General features: G+C 40.8%; 1 protein-coding gene across 20 annotated transcripts in view; it reads left to right on the top strand.

The window, feature by feature from the left end:
* The first annotated feature begins 6,248 nt into the window (after window positions 1-6,248).
* Window positions 6,249-14,021, top strand: part of CCSER2 (coiled-coil serine rich protein 2) — a 48,051-nt gene continuing 40,278 nt past the window's right edge. For 6 of the 20 annotated variants that reach the window (XM_034435366.3, XM_087871921.1, XM_087871916.1 and 3 more), the window contains exons 1-3: window positions 6,249-6,425; window positions 7,767-7,916; window positions 12,022-13,454. In XM_034435366.3, the coding sequence (XP_034291257.2) occupies window positions 12,065-13,454 (1,390 nt within the window). In that variant the 5' untranslated portion in view covers window positions 6,249-6,425; window positions 7,767-7,916; window positions 12,022-12,064. Of the gene's footprint in view, window positions 6,426-7,766; window positions 7,921-12,021; window positions 13,455-14,021 lie in introns of all 20 variants that reach the window. The other 14 variants (XM_087871910.1, XM_087871922.1, XM_034435363.3 and 11 more) reach the window with 5 other exon arrangements.

The raw sequence follows: 14,021 nt of genomic DNA, 5'->3' as shown, positions 1-14,021 counted from the left end.
GTGTTGTATCTTTTATTCTTGATGAATGTATTTTATTCTCCTTATGTACACTGAGAGCATATGCACCAAAGACAAATTCCTTGTGTGTCCAATCACACTTGGCCAATAAAGAATTCAATTCAATTCAATTCAATTCAATTCAATTCAATTCAATTCAATTCAATTCAATTCAATTCAATTCAATTCCTATCCCTATCCCTATCCCTATCCCTATCCCTATCCCTATCCTATTCTCATCCAAGAAGCTTCTTCAGTTTTTCAGAAGCGAAACGTCTTCAAACAACAAACAAACAAACAAACCAGAAAGTCCAGTTGCCTCTTGAAAAAAAGGCACCTTTGGAACAACCATGACCTGGATGACTGAGAATATCCATTGACATATTCTTCAACCGGTTATTTGAAAATGTTAAGACCATGAGAAAGAAATGGAAATGTTTCTTGAAAAGAGGAAAAAAAATTGACAAGGTTGCTGGAAGAGTTGGAAAAAGTAAGCCCAGAGTTACCTTGTGGTAAGATGGTGGGAATGGAGGACTTAGAAGAGTGTCTAATGAAGAGGGTCAACAATAGAAGGGTGAACTTAGAAGAGGGTCAACAATGAATGGATACTGCATTAAATATGAAAGTCAGAGGCCATCACAAAAGACATCTGCTGTGGTCATAGAGGGAGTTTGTCAGAGTAGATTCATGAACTGGAATAGGACTTGGCAACTGGGATAGACATGGCAACAGTCTATCTGTTTCTTATTTAATGACTCCTGCTGCATCACCTATCTGTGTGTGCTTCCTGGATGTGATTTCTGCAACAAACTCGGATAGAGTTGCCTGAGGATTGTATCACCTAAGAGAGGAACAAAGAGTGTGAGAGAGAATGGATCAAGAGGACAGAGAAGACCAAGAACATCATGCATGGATGCAGCAGATAGATCCATCAAGAAGGCGGAGAGCAGCTCAGATAACAAAAGGCAATGAAATGGAGATGGTGGAAATCAGGATGGTTTGTGAAAAGAGGAAGGCAGAAAGAAGTACGGTGAAGCGTGTGGGTAAACAAGAGTTAACTATGTTCCCTTTTGACCTTCTCATGCCTTTCCTTCGTTCAGTATTTCTCTCTTTTTTCACTTTGTGTAACATTTCTTATCCGTCTAACCTCTTGATGAGTCTCTTTTCCTCTCTCCAATAAATATATGGAATAAAATGATACCTGGTTAATTGTCAACTAATGTGCAAAGCGTGCATAATTAGTACTGATGACTATTGCAGAAATAGAGCAAAAAAGATACAGATGCAGAAAAGCTGCAGAATTGAATGCACAACTCTATACAATTTTATGCATAACACTTAAATATTATTTTGAATACAATACTGTATTCAACCAGATATTTTCATTTTTTTGGGGGGGAAATCAAGCAATAAACCATAGAATATCATTCTTAGCACATTTTTATTGTGCTCTGATTTGTGTACAAAATAATAAGATGTGTTTAAGCAACATAAAAATTGCTAACAATGCAAACTGAATTATTTTAAACGTTTCTTTAGTCAAATATGTTGCCTGATTTTCATGACTGAATAAACCTCAAGTAAGATATGCAGTAATAAACCCCAAATAGAATTACATAATTCATGAATTTTTTAAAAAGTCAAGATCAACCAATATTAACTACGAACACAGAAAGCCTCCAGAACCCCACATTACACCTGACGTATCTAATTTAGTACAGGTAGTCCTCAGCCACAATTAAGGCCAAAATTTCTGTTTGCCCGATTTTACGATCTTTCTTGCCACAGTTGTTGAATGAATCACCGCAGTTGTTAAGTTAGTAACACGGTTGTTAAGTGAATCTGGTTTCCCAATGACTTTGCTTGTCAAAAGATCAGATAAGCTGATCACAGGACCCCAAGGCACTGCGGCCATCATAAATACAGGTCAGTTGTCAAGCATCTGAATTTTGATCACATGGCCATGTGGATGCTGCAACGGTCGTAAGTGGGGAAAATTTATTTTATTTTATTTTATTTTTGAATTTGTATACCGCCCTTCTCCCTGAGGACTCAGGGCGGTGAACAGCCAAATAAAAACATCAAATACAAATATTAAAATACAGTTAAAAAATATATATATAAATTTGGCCCCATTAATTAAAACAATAAACCAAACAATTAAAAACACTTAAAAAGAATTAGGCCAGCCCGGCTTGTTGGAAAAGGAAGGTTTTAAGGGCACGGCGGAAGGCACTGAGGTCATGGATTCTCCTTATCTCAGGGGGCAACTGATTCCAGAGGGTGGGAGCCCCCACAGAAAAGGCCCTCCCCCTGGGGGTCACCAGCCTGCATTGTTTGGCTGATGGCACCCCGAGGAGGCCCTCTCTGTGGGAGCGCACGGGTCGATGGGAGGTCGTCGGTGGCAGCAGGCGGTCTCGGAGATAGCTATAAGATGGCCATAAGTCACTTTTTTCAATGCTATTGTAATTTTGAATGATCAACTAAATGAACTGTTGTAAGCCAAGGACTACCAACTATATATATATATATATATATATATATATATATATATATATATATATATATATATATATATATATATATCTACTACCTGAAAGCAGTGGTGAAATCCAATTTTTTTTACTACCGGTTCTGTGGGCCTGGCTTGGTGGGAATCGCAGGGGAAGGATGCTGCAAAATCTCCATTCCCAGCCCACTCTGGGGCCAGCCAGAGGTGATATTTGCCGGTTCTCCAAACTACTCAAAATTTGCTACTGGTTCTCCAGAACCTGTCAGAACCTGCTGGATTTCACCCCTGTCTGAAAGCCATTAAATGAAGATGTTGAAGGCTGATAGGTTGGGGGAAGGTAAATTACTTCTAGACAATATTATTTCTTTCCAAAGGAAAGGATTGGAAATGTTCGTGGTTATACCATAATGAAAAGTATATAAAAAGAACTGACACTAATCCAGTATGACTGAACTTCATCATATACATTTTAATAATATATATTGTATTGAAATGTTACAGTATCAGGTGGTTTAGGAATATAACAGGTGTGCAGGTGAGATTTTCTGAATTTATTTTTATAAATCTACAACAGGAATAAAACTGTAAAAAACATATCTCATCTTCAGAAAAGCAGCAGTTTTTATTAATCATCGTATCTTGTGCATCATCTCCTCTCTGGATCAGTGAGGAGAGTTTTAGAGAAGATCACCAACAGGTTTAAAATCTGGTTTCACAAATATTTTACGCAATGATCAAATCGTTGAAGACCATTTTAATTGAGTTATTGTTATCCAATTTGTAGACAAATTGGATTGTAATCCCTTTCATTTGTAGACAAATTGGATTGTAATCCCTTTCACCTCCTACTCCTCCTTATTCGTTTGCTGGCAGTTACTTCAACTAATACTTTCTTGTTTCTAGCACTCGGTAAGAATTGCATGCCTGTTGGGTTTCCAGGCGTAAAGCTGGAATGTATAACTGAAAGAAAAATTGAACGTTATAACAACCACTCTTCAGAATAAAGAATCCTGGTAGTTCTCAATTTATGACCACAATTGAGCCCAAAATTTCTGTTCCTAAATGAGACTTTTGTTAAGTGAGTTTTGCACCATTTTACGACCTTTCTTGCCACAGTTGTTAAGTGAATCAGTGCAGTGGATTAGTTAGTAATCAGGTTAAGTGAATCTGGCTTCCCTATTCACTTTGCTTGTGAGATGATTGCAAAAGGAGATCACATGATCCCAGGACACAGCAACCATCATAAACATGAACCAGATGCCAAAGTGTCTGAATTTTTATCATGTGATCATGGGGATGCTACAAAGGTTGTTAAATGTGAAAAACGGTCATAAGTCACATTTTTAGTGCTGTTGTAACTTTGAACTGCCATTAAACGAACTGTTGTAAGTCAAGCACTACCTGTACTTGTACAGTAAAGGCTCTGAATGGGTCTAACTAAATTTAGAATGTGAATTTTGTCTTTTCAACAAAACAGTAGGTTTTTTTGCTACTGGTGTTCAAGCTGCAAGTCAGCTCGATTTCTTGCTTTATATACTGGATTTAGGTATGCATGATGAATGGGTGTACACAGTGCCCCCAGTCATATCTAGTTTGATGATATGATAATTCTTTTCAAAAGCCATGAAAGTGCATCTTTACTAGCCAAGCTTTGTTAAGTGTTAACATTACCATGGGTTCTACACAGCATTGATATGGCTAAACAAACTCTAAAATGGGTGTTTGAAAATGGAATTATTCTTTAAAGCAGTCATATTCTTTGACAGACTCCCAATGTCTCATGATGAGGAATTATGGATGGATGGATGGGAATGTATCTGCTTTTGAGAAAACTGATCATATTACTATTAAATTTATTTGCCTCCTATCTTGCCATCAGGCATACTCATAACCATAACGAGGCGGGTCATATCCATAAACAAAAATGAAGAAATTAAAAAGAAAGTTTAAACAAAACAAGGGGGGAAAAACAAAGAAAATACATTGATTATACACACACATACTCGTAGGCTTAGACATTTTGCTGGCTCAGGTGAGCCTTGGTGGCGCAGTGACTAAGTAGCACTTAGCTGCCAGCTGCCTGCAATTACTGCAAGTTCAAATCTCACCAGGCTCAAGGTTGACTCAGCCTTCCATTCTTTCGAGGTAGGTAAAATGAGGACCCGGATTGTGGGGGCAATAAACTGACTTTGTATAAAAAAGAACACCGCTTGGGGGGGGTGGGTGAAAGCCCTACTAAGCAGGTATATACAAACGTATGAAGGCTATTGCTTAATGCATTGTAAGCCGCCCTGAGTCTCCGGAGAAAGGGCGGCATATAAATCGAACTAATAAATAAATAAATTATCATTGGCCATAATACAACATGTGGCATAAAATACATAAATCTCTCAACAACATGCTAAATTTCCATGAATTTTGACAAGAAGGTATTAGCCTTTCACGTGAATAAATGTACATGGAGGGCCTGTGCTGTCTGGGTTCAGGATTTGCCTTGTTATTGCTGTTTTCTAAAGAAAATACTTTGTGCTTACAGTCCAAGTATCCAAAGTAAGCAACAAAACAGCCAAACAAACCCCAAGGAGAAAATCAAAGGCTTGCAGGAAGTTCATTGGAAAAGCGGTTGGCGCAGCTGCCCTAAGCAGTTGCCTCTAAAAAATTTGATCCAAAATAAATTAATGCCCATTGGACCTTCATTCATTCATTCATTAATAATGCTGACTCTACGCATTGGATCTACTTATTCCATGTTATCTTCATTGGATTAAAATTAGCTTCTCTCTCTATGCTGGGGGTAAATTCAAAGACGTGAAATGGCCTGTAATGTAGAATTAGCTCAATGAAAGGTAGCCGAGGGCAAGTAGCTAGCTAGCACACCAGTTCCAACCCAATGCTAAATATTTTGATAATGGCAACAATCCCTCCTTTACTGAATGTATTTCTTGCACGCAGAAAGAATTTAAGGGAAGTGCATGGAGGGAGTCTTGATAGTAGCAAAATAATTTTGAGTAGGCAGCTTCTCAATGAGCATACTGGAGATTGCCAGAAATCTGCATAATGATAGAGAATATTTATAGCTCAGAATTGAATTGAGGGATCCTTGGTGCTGAGTTTGCTTCCTTTCAGACCTGTCATGATGCAAATTAGGCAACTTCATTAGTCCTGGAAAGGAGTGGGGGTTTGTGGAGAAGAGGACTGTGCCTGGGGTATTTGGTGCTCTCGAAGCCTGATTGCTTTCTTGCAGACATCTCATGACCCCACTAGGTTACATCATCAATGCATTGTAAAGGAAACCCTTGCAAAACAAGCAAACCAACCAACCAACCCAAGCTTAGAGAGCACCTAAGTGCTCCACGGAAAGAAAACTGGTTCTTCTTTTAAAGCTCTCAGTTCCAGAAATTGCTAGCCAATAATATGTGCTGGGAACATTGATGCCCTACGCCCTGATGCTGCTCCCTACTTGGGTCATGAAACGTCTGCAAAAAAAACCCTCCCAGCTCAGAGAATCTCAAGGACCCCGCAGACATTTATGTCTCCCTATTTAATTTTCCCAGGGCGGCGATTTAAGCAAATTAAGCATAAAATTAAGCAGAAACATTAAACTCCTTCTATTTCCCTCCCTTCCCCCACCCCCCTTTTTCGATTTGAATCCGAGCGGGAAAAGCCGTTGCGGAGAGGGGGCGGGGCCAGTGGAATGTTCGCTGGGTGGGCAGGGAAGGGGGGGCGGCGGCCAAGCGCCAGTGCGCGTGCGCCGCGGGTGACGCGACATCAGCTGTCAGTAGGGCGGGGCCAGAGCCGGCGGCCAGTTCCGGGGACGGACGAGGGCGGCCCAGCGAGGGACGGTCGGACTCCTCCTCCTCCTCCTCCTCCGAAGACGGCCGCCGGCTCGCCTCGCCTCGCCTGCTCCGCTCCTGCGGTGAGTGGGGGTGGGGGGTGGAAATCAAGGGCCGCCCCCAACCGTGGGAAAGAAGGTAGCCCCCCTCCCCCCTGGAGAGACCCTATCTCCCAATGGCTGGAATGCTTGGAGCCAGGAGCGCCTCCTTTCGCCTCCCTTTTCCTCTCTCTCTCTCTCTCTCCCCTTCTGTCTATCCTCCTTTCTCTCTCTCTCTCTCTCTCCCTTTCCCTCCCCTTCCCTTCTCTCTCTCTCTCTCATCTTTCTCTATCCATCTCTCCTCCCTTTCTCTCTCTTTCTCTTCTTATTCCTCCACTCTCATCCATCCATCCATCAACATCATCTCTCTCTTCCTTGCTCAGACCAGGTTGCCTGAAATATTCAAAAATGCCTTCTGAATCTCTCTCCATCCATCTATCCTCCCTTTCTTTCTTCTCCTACTCTTTCACTCTCATCTATCTATCTATCTATCTTTCTATCTATCTATCATATCTCTTTCTCTCTCTTCCTTGCTCAGACCAAGTTGCCTGAAATATTCAAAAATGCCTTCTGAATCTCTCTCCATCCATCTATCCTCCCTTTCTTTCTTCTCCTACTCTTTCACTCTCATCTATCTATCTATCTATCTTTCTATCTATCTATCATATCTCTTTCTCTCTCTTCCTTGCTCAGACCAAGTTGCCTGAAATATTCAAAAATGCCTTCTGAATCTCTCTCTCTCTCCATCCATCTATCCTTCCTTTCTCTCTTTCTCTTCCCACTCCTTCACACTCATCTATCTATCTATCTATCTATCTATCTATCTATCTATCTATCTATCTATCTATCTATCTATCTATCTATCTATCCTCCCTTTCTCTCTCTTTCTCTTCCTATTCCTCCACTCTCATCTACCTACCTACCTACCCACCTCCCTCTCTTGTCTCTCCCTCCCTCTTTCTCTCTATCCCTCTATTTATTGATCTCATTTCTAAACTGCCCCTCAGAGAAATGCATGAAAGGGACCATTTCTTTAGGAGAGAAAGGGGGAGGCCCCACTGGTCTTACTGGGGCTTTTGCTCTCTGGCTCCTGTGACTCACAGAAATGGCCTCCCCCGCCCCCCACCTCTGCAGAAGGGGAGCCTGCTGGGATAGGCAGGCTTGGCCTTCTGCCCTGGGGGTCCGCCAAGAGGGTCTCCTTCCCCAGGGCACAGGGAGGGTCTCCTCTGCACGGCTGGGGAGGGGTGAGAGTAGAGCAGCGTCTACTCGCCCAGCACAAAAGGCTTCTCATTCCAAGGATTAATTAAAAACAACCTTTCAATTGTGGATGACCTCGGAGCTCAATTCTGGCCAGTCACTTCCGCTCATCCCTGTCTTCTTCCCCAGGTCACAGGGAAGAATAAATCGAGGGGAAGAGGGATGTCCATCGCTCGGAGCACCTTGGCGAAAGGGTGGGGTCCATTGGAAGCCAGAAGGAATCCTTTGCTGAAATTAGAAGAATAGTTGAGTAGCCACGGAAGGGCTTGGTCTTCCTGAGTAGGTGGTGATGACTAAATGCAATATGAGTTTTAATGTCTATGGCAGTGTTAAGAGTTAATACAAAAGCTGCGTTGTTGTTTTTCTTTTGGAACTCTGTTTATTTTTTTAAAACATGCATGCAGCGCCTCCCCCCCCGCCCCCCCCAACCAACAGTGTTGTCTAGAAATTTAACCTCGGAGGTGCTTTTTCCAAAAGGCAACTGAACTTTCTAGGCTTTTTTCCCCCCTTTGAACACGTTTCGCTTCTCATCCAAGGAGCTTCTTTATTTCTGAAGAAGAAAAAAAAAAAGGGGTGTGTGTGTGAAATCCAAGAAAGTCCATCTGCCTTTTGGAAAAAAGCAGCTTTGGCACAACCATGACCTCTGGATGATTGAGAAACTCCGTAGACAATAGTTGAGAAATATTTATTTTAACCCCCACCGCCTTTCTTATCTCTGCTTCTTGCCATTAAAAGCAGGGGCTTCTTGCCATTTAGGGCAGGGGTCTCTGACCTTGGCAACTTTAAGACTTGTGGACTTCAAGTCCAAGAGTTCCTCAGCCAGCAAAGCTCTGGGAGTTGAAGTCCACAAGTCTTAAAGTTGCCAAGGTTAGAGACCCCTGCTTTAGAGGGGATCTCCACAATCCAAAGAGACTTTCTAAATCATGGGGAAAACACTCCTGGGTTCTCCCCAGTTTTTCAGAAGAAGTCTCTGTGCTGTCTGGAATTAACTCTTCCGTGAGTTCCCTAACCTAGGATCCAAGTTGTTCAGCCCTAGAGCAAAATCCACACCTAACCCACGGATTGGTAGATGCCTGTTCTGTGACAAGGTATAATGATTAACAAAATGTGGCTCCCTGAGTGGGAAGCAGACATGAAACCTTTCTATGCCACAGGTCTCTCTAAATCAATAGCCAAGTGGGAAGATTTCCAGAGCAGCATAGAAAGGTGGAAAAAGGTGTGAGCAGATGTCAGCTCCTATTGCAGGGCCAGCTAATCCTTCTACTAGATATAGAAGATCTTTAAGAGGATTAAAAATTGTTTTTATTCTCCTTATTACAGTCCTTGGAAGTTGCCTTTAGAAGAGCTGCTCTAATACAATAATGAAGGTTGGAATAATAACAGGAGTCATCATTATCTCTGTTTTAAGCATGCATATCTGAAAATAGACATCTTATGCTCCACTCAAGAAAAGCGTTCATTTAAATAAAAGATATATTATTTTAAGGATATGGCAATTTCTTCTAATGTTTAGAAACTGCATAGATCATGCCCTTAGTACTTCTCTTTTGATCAAGTGGGAAGAAAGAATCATAGATTTATCACTGGCTGGTTGTAAAGTGATCAACATCCAGTAGTAATTCTGATGATCACGGCGATATGATATGGATTGTCAGACTATGAATTCATAAACATATTGTAATCTATTTTTAGTAGCTTTTCTTCTTGTTTTTGTAGAAAGTATAACTTTAAATTTCATGTTCATTTCTGTATCAGTAGTTAAACTGCATCTTCTCCATCAAGTAACATAAAATAATGGCTAAGTAACTGACCTAATTAAGTACTGCAGTTTAATGTATCTAATCTGTTTATATATTAAATGGTTTAAGTGTTAAAAGTAGAATGTTGAATTAGAAATTACAAATGATATTGCTGATCCTAATTGGGAGTTAGAATTTACTTCAGAAGATTTTTTAAAATGAAAATAATACATTAATTGGAATAAAATAGCCGAGAATCCGAGGGTTTTCAATTATGTTTCCTAATCATTTTTTTCCCTTCCCCAAATAATTTGTTCTCTTGCTCAAGCTTAGTAACTGGCTATCTTTCTAAATAGTATTGATTAACGCCAGGCAAGTGAAGAAGTTAATTTGAGAAGATCTAGTAGGCTGTGCAGATTCAGTTCCAGGAAGGTGTTTGAGAAGGTGTGGAAATGTGAATGTTGCTCTTGTCTGCAGCTCTTTAAAGCAGCTATGTCATTGTCAAACATCTATCAGCAGAGAAAGGAAGATCAGCATTGCAGTGGAGTATGAATGGCACAGTTCAGCCGAGGAATTTGTGAATGTTACTTGTCTGTCCTTCAGCCTGGAAGTGCTTTGAGGAAAAAAGCTTAGGTTTTAGTGAGCAAGGAATGCAGGCTGATTTCTCCTTCCTTGTGCTTTGGAGATTCTTCCGGTAAATGGAGGGGAAACAATGGCTTAGTTGTCATTACTTTGAAATCCAGAATGAGGCCATCATCAGATGGATTGATTTTATTTAATCAAAAAGGCTCTCCTGGGGGAGGGCAATGCAGGATGATGAGTGAACTATCTTCTCCCCCAGGGGAATAATAGCAGCCAATGTTACATCTTGGTTGGAGTAGTACAGTTGGTCCTCAACTTATGACCATCATTGAGCCCAAAATTTCCGTTGCTAAGCGGGATAGTTGTTTAGTGAGTTGCGTTTCATTTTACAACTTTTTTTTGTCACAGGTGTTAAGTAATTTGTTGCAGTTATTAAGTGAATCATGCAGTCATTAAGCAAATCGGGCTAATCCTCTTGATTTTGATGGTGGAAGCAGCTGGGAAGGTTACAGATGGTGAGCACATCACCCCGGCTATGCAACGGTCATAAATACATACTTGTTGCCAAGTGCCCAATTTTTTTTAAATGTATTGTTTTATCGTAGAAAATAAAATACAAAGCAGTAAAACAAACAAAATGAAACAAAACAGAAACATACCTTCAACCCTGGTTGCCCATGATGGAGAAATTAGTGGCTGTGTTATCAGGTACTTGAGCAAAAACCTGTGAATATACAATGCTATTAATTTCCAGTGCCCCTCCATAATCTATATGTTAGTTTGTATTTATTTAAACTGTGCAATCACACAAATCATATGGCCAGTTTTGTCATGTATAGAGTGCTTAAAATGACTTACGAGCATATTTAATAATATAGGTAAAATAAATAATATTATTGTTATAAGATATTATTTTTGGACTGTTGGTTGTTTGTGTCCTCTGAATGAGATTGTTTTCCTGCAGACTTCTCATCACCACACTATGTAACATCAGTGAAGATTGGAGAGTGAAGAGGTTTGCTGGTGGTTTGTTTACTGTAGTTGAACCCACCATCTTGGTGGGGCATCGGTTCTTCCTTGATGGTTCCTTGGTTAGGACACTGCTTCTTTCCTGATTGTTTCTCTTATGCTGGTTCCTGCTTTTCTGGATGTTGGCTGCTAGGGAAGATTAGTGGTTTCCTCCCTGGTTTTTTAAATGTTGCGTAGACAGGTTTACCTCTGTGTTTCTGTTGATGGCTGACTTGTCAGAGCTTCCAGACATCATCTGGTCATTGGAAGATATGACGAGCATTCCTTGATCTCTCAGCGCATAAACACATTGAACCACAGTTTCATTTCTGGAATTGTTGACATGTTAGGTTGAAGCAGATTGAAAAATGCCGGCAGTATTTGAAACTTATATCACATGGAAGGATGACAGGATATGTCAAAGAAAATGTATTAATGGACATCTTTGCTTCGCTGGTTACTAAAGTGCAGAACAAAACTTTAGAAACTTTCTAATTTGTTATCATTGAAGATTCTCAGTCATCCAGGTAGAGTTGAATGGAAGTTGAGACAAGGCAACTGGACTTATATTTCTTTTTTAGTTTGAAATGTTTTGCTGCTTATCCAAAGTAGCTGCTTCTGTCTGAGCAAATTGGTTGGGGGGCAGGGGCAATATATGTCCTCCAGGCAAGTTTTAATCTCACCTAATAGGCTCCTTAGGTGAGTAGATATTGAGTCCTTAAGAGTCCTTGCTCCTAAATCCTTTTTTGTTCCAATCTGTTCCTAATTTTTCAGGAAAAAAAACAACAACAGACTGCCGGCAAACCTTTCTGCGAGCACAATGGCACTATACATTGTCTTCTGTCTTGTTTTAACTGGAGAAAGTCTAATAAATACCCTCCTCAAATAGCATTAGTGGGATCCTGTATGCTTGTTATATTTAGCTGATCTCTTTTTCCCATGTAGATGCATTCTACCTAATGTGAAGATATTTCACTCGTTTTAAGTGTCAGTTTGTATTTCTCTTCAAGGGCATGTGCTTAACATTAATATCTCCCCGTTTTTTCCCCCTTCAGAATCAATGGTGGAAGGCTATATCGCATGGAAGGACTATAGCACATGGAAGAAAAAGCTCATACCAGGACATCTTTGGTTTCCAGGTTACCAAAATATGGAACCAAGCCTGCTGGCAGTACCTTATCGCCTGTTCCAAATGGGACGGCTCCTCACCTTTCAGGGAATGCACAGATCATTGACAAAAATTTCAGCAAGCACAATGGCACCACTCGTCTGTCTTCCTTTGCTTTTAACTGGAGAAAGTCTAACAAATTTCCTCTGGGAGATCGGGTCGGTAATGAATATAACTCCAGTCAGGATCCCAGTGAACGAGTGATTGGATTGAAAAGGTGTCCTCAGTCCGAAGGATCAGTTGGTCAGGAAGAGCTTAGGACCAGTTCAAAGACCGCATTTTCAAAAACAGCGAAACAAGACAACGTGTTTGTATCGCCCGCGGAAGAATTAAATCAGAAATGTTTATCGGGTCTGTCTAATTCTAAGTACGCCAAAAGTTCTTTGTTAAGCAGGTCTTCCTATTCTGGATTTAACACACCAAAACAGCAGTTGAATGGCATTTGTGGGAACCAGTCGATGATAGGCTTGCAGAGGATTAGGGGGAACCATTTTGTCACTCGGAGTAGCTCAGGGGAGAGCCTGGCGAGAGCCACAGACCATGTTTCACCTGCTTGTGAAAAAATGGTCCGGTCTCAAAGCTTCTCACATTCCCTTCAAAGCTCTCTTTTGCCTCCCGCATCTCTCACCCGATCCCACTCATTTAACAGAGCGGTGGATCTGACAAGGCCTTACCAGAATCAACACCTAGCTCTTAGACCGTCTCAGAGGTCGAATCTCCTGTCAAGAAGTGCGCGCCAGTTGGATGTGCCCAACGGGAACGAACCTCCAAGATATGAATTTCCTAGGTCGTTGGCTGCTTTAGCACCTTCTCATGTCAAGAAACAGCCCCTCTTAAACGGTTCGGGGGACGCGTCTCCCCTGAGGTTCAGATCAGGCCGCCCTTCGTTGCTGAAGCCTGTCGGCCACCATTTGGGTAGAAAGATCCCCGTGGATGGCAACGCCGAGAAAGACGTTACTAATAGTTTAATGGAAGATTTGATTTCTGCGGATGTTAAAAGAGGTGCTGCGGATGCAATAGAAGCTCAGAGCGACGATTTTGTAGAGAGTAGCTGTAAAATGTGCACAGATGGCGATGTGGATGAAATATCAATATCTTCCCTGTCCTCTTCGGAGAAAAATGACCTTAGCGAAGATTTTAGCGATGATTTTATAGATTTAGAAGATCCCAGCCGAACCATGCTGATTCAAGAAGAGAAAGTTCCTGCTGAAAAGCTGGAAGATAGAAATGGAATGCCACCACATCAGCTACAGCTATCTTTTCAGGAAAATGAGAAGTCGAACTACAATAATGAGGAATGGCTGCATATACATGTGTCAGGTAAATATGCAGGGTGTTGTTTTTCAGTACTCAGTTTAGAAGCTAATGGAGCTCATAAAATGATGTTACTGATTCTCAAATAAACATTCCACTATTCAACGTTTTTATTAATGTTGTTAATCTGGAACGTTTGGCATTTTAAAGTCCTCATGTACATTTGTTTTTCAATTAATTGTAGTGAATGTTAAAATTCAGACCATATTTGATTTAATTGCACAACTTGAACTTTTGAAAGCTACCATTGTCAGCTTAAGATGTGCTTAATGTCTATGGAGATTCTCAGTCATCCAGGTCATGGTTGTCCCAAAGATGCTTTTTCTGAAAGGCAACTGGACTTTATTGGGTTTTTTTTTTCCTCCTTGAAAATGTTTCAAGAAGCTTCTTGGATGAAAAGCAAAATGCTTTCAAGGAAAAAAAAAACCAAGAAAGCCCAATTGCCTTTCAGAAAAAGCACCTTTGGGACAACCATGACCCAGATGATTGAGAATCTCCATTGATGTTTGCATCAGTTGTCATTTCTAAATCATCTTCAAGATCAGCCTCATTTCAATATGAGCCCAGGATCAA

Source organism: Pantherophis guttatus, chromosome 6, assembly GCF_059756535.1.
Source record: "Pantherophis guttatus breed Tessera chromosome 6, ASM5975653v1, whole genome shotgun sequence".
Lineage (NCBI taxonomy): Eukaryota > Metazoa > Chordata > Lepidosauria > Squamata > Colubridae > Pantherophis > Pantherophis guttatus.
Note: the sequence above shows the minus strand (reverse complement) of the source record. Positions and strands in the feature narration are given on the sequence as shown.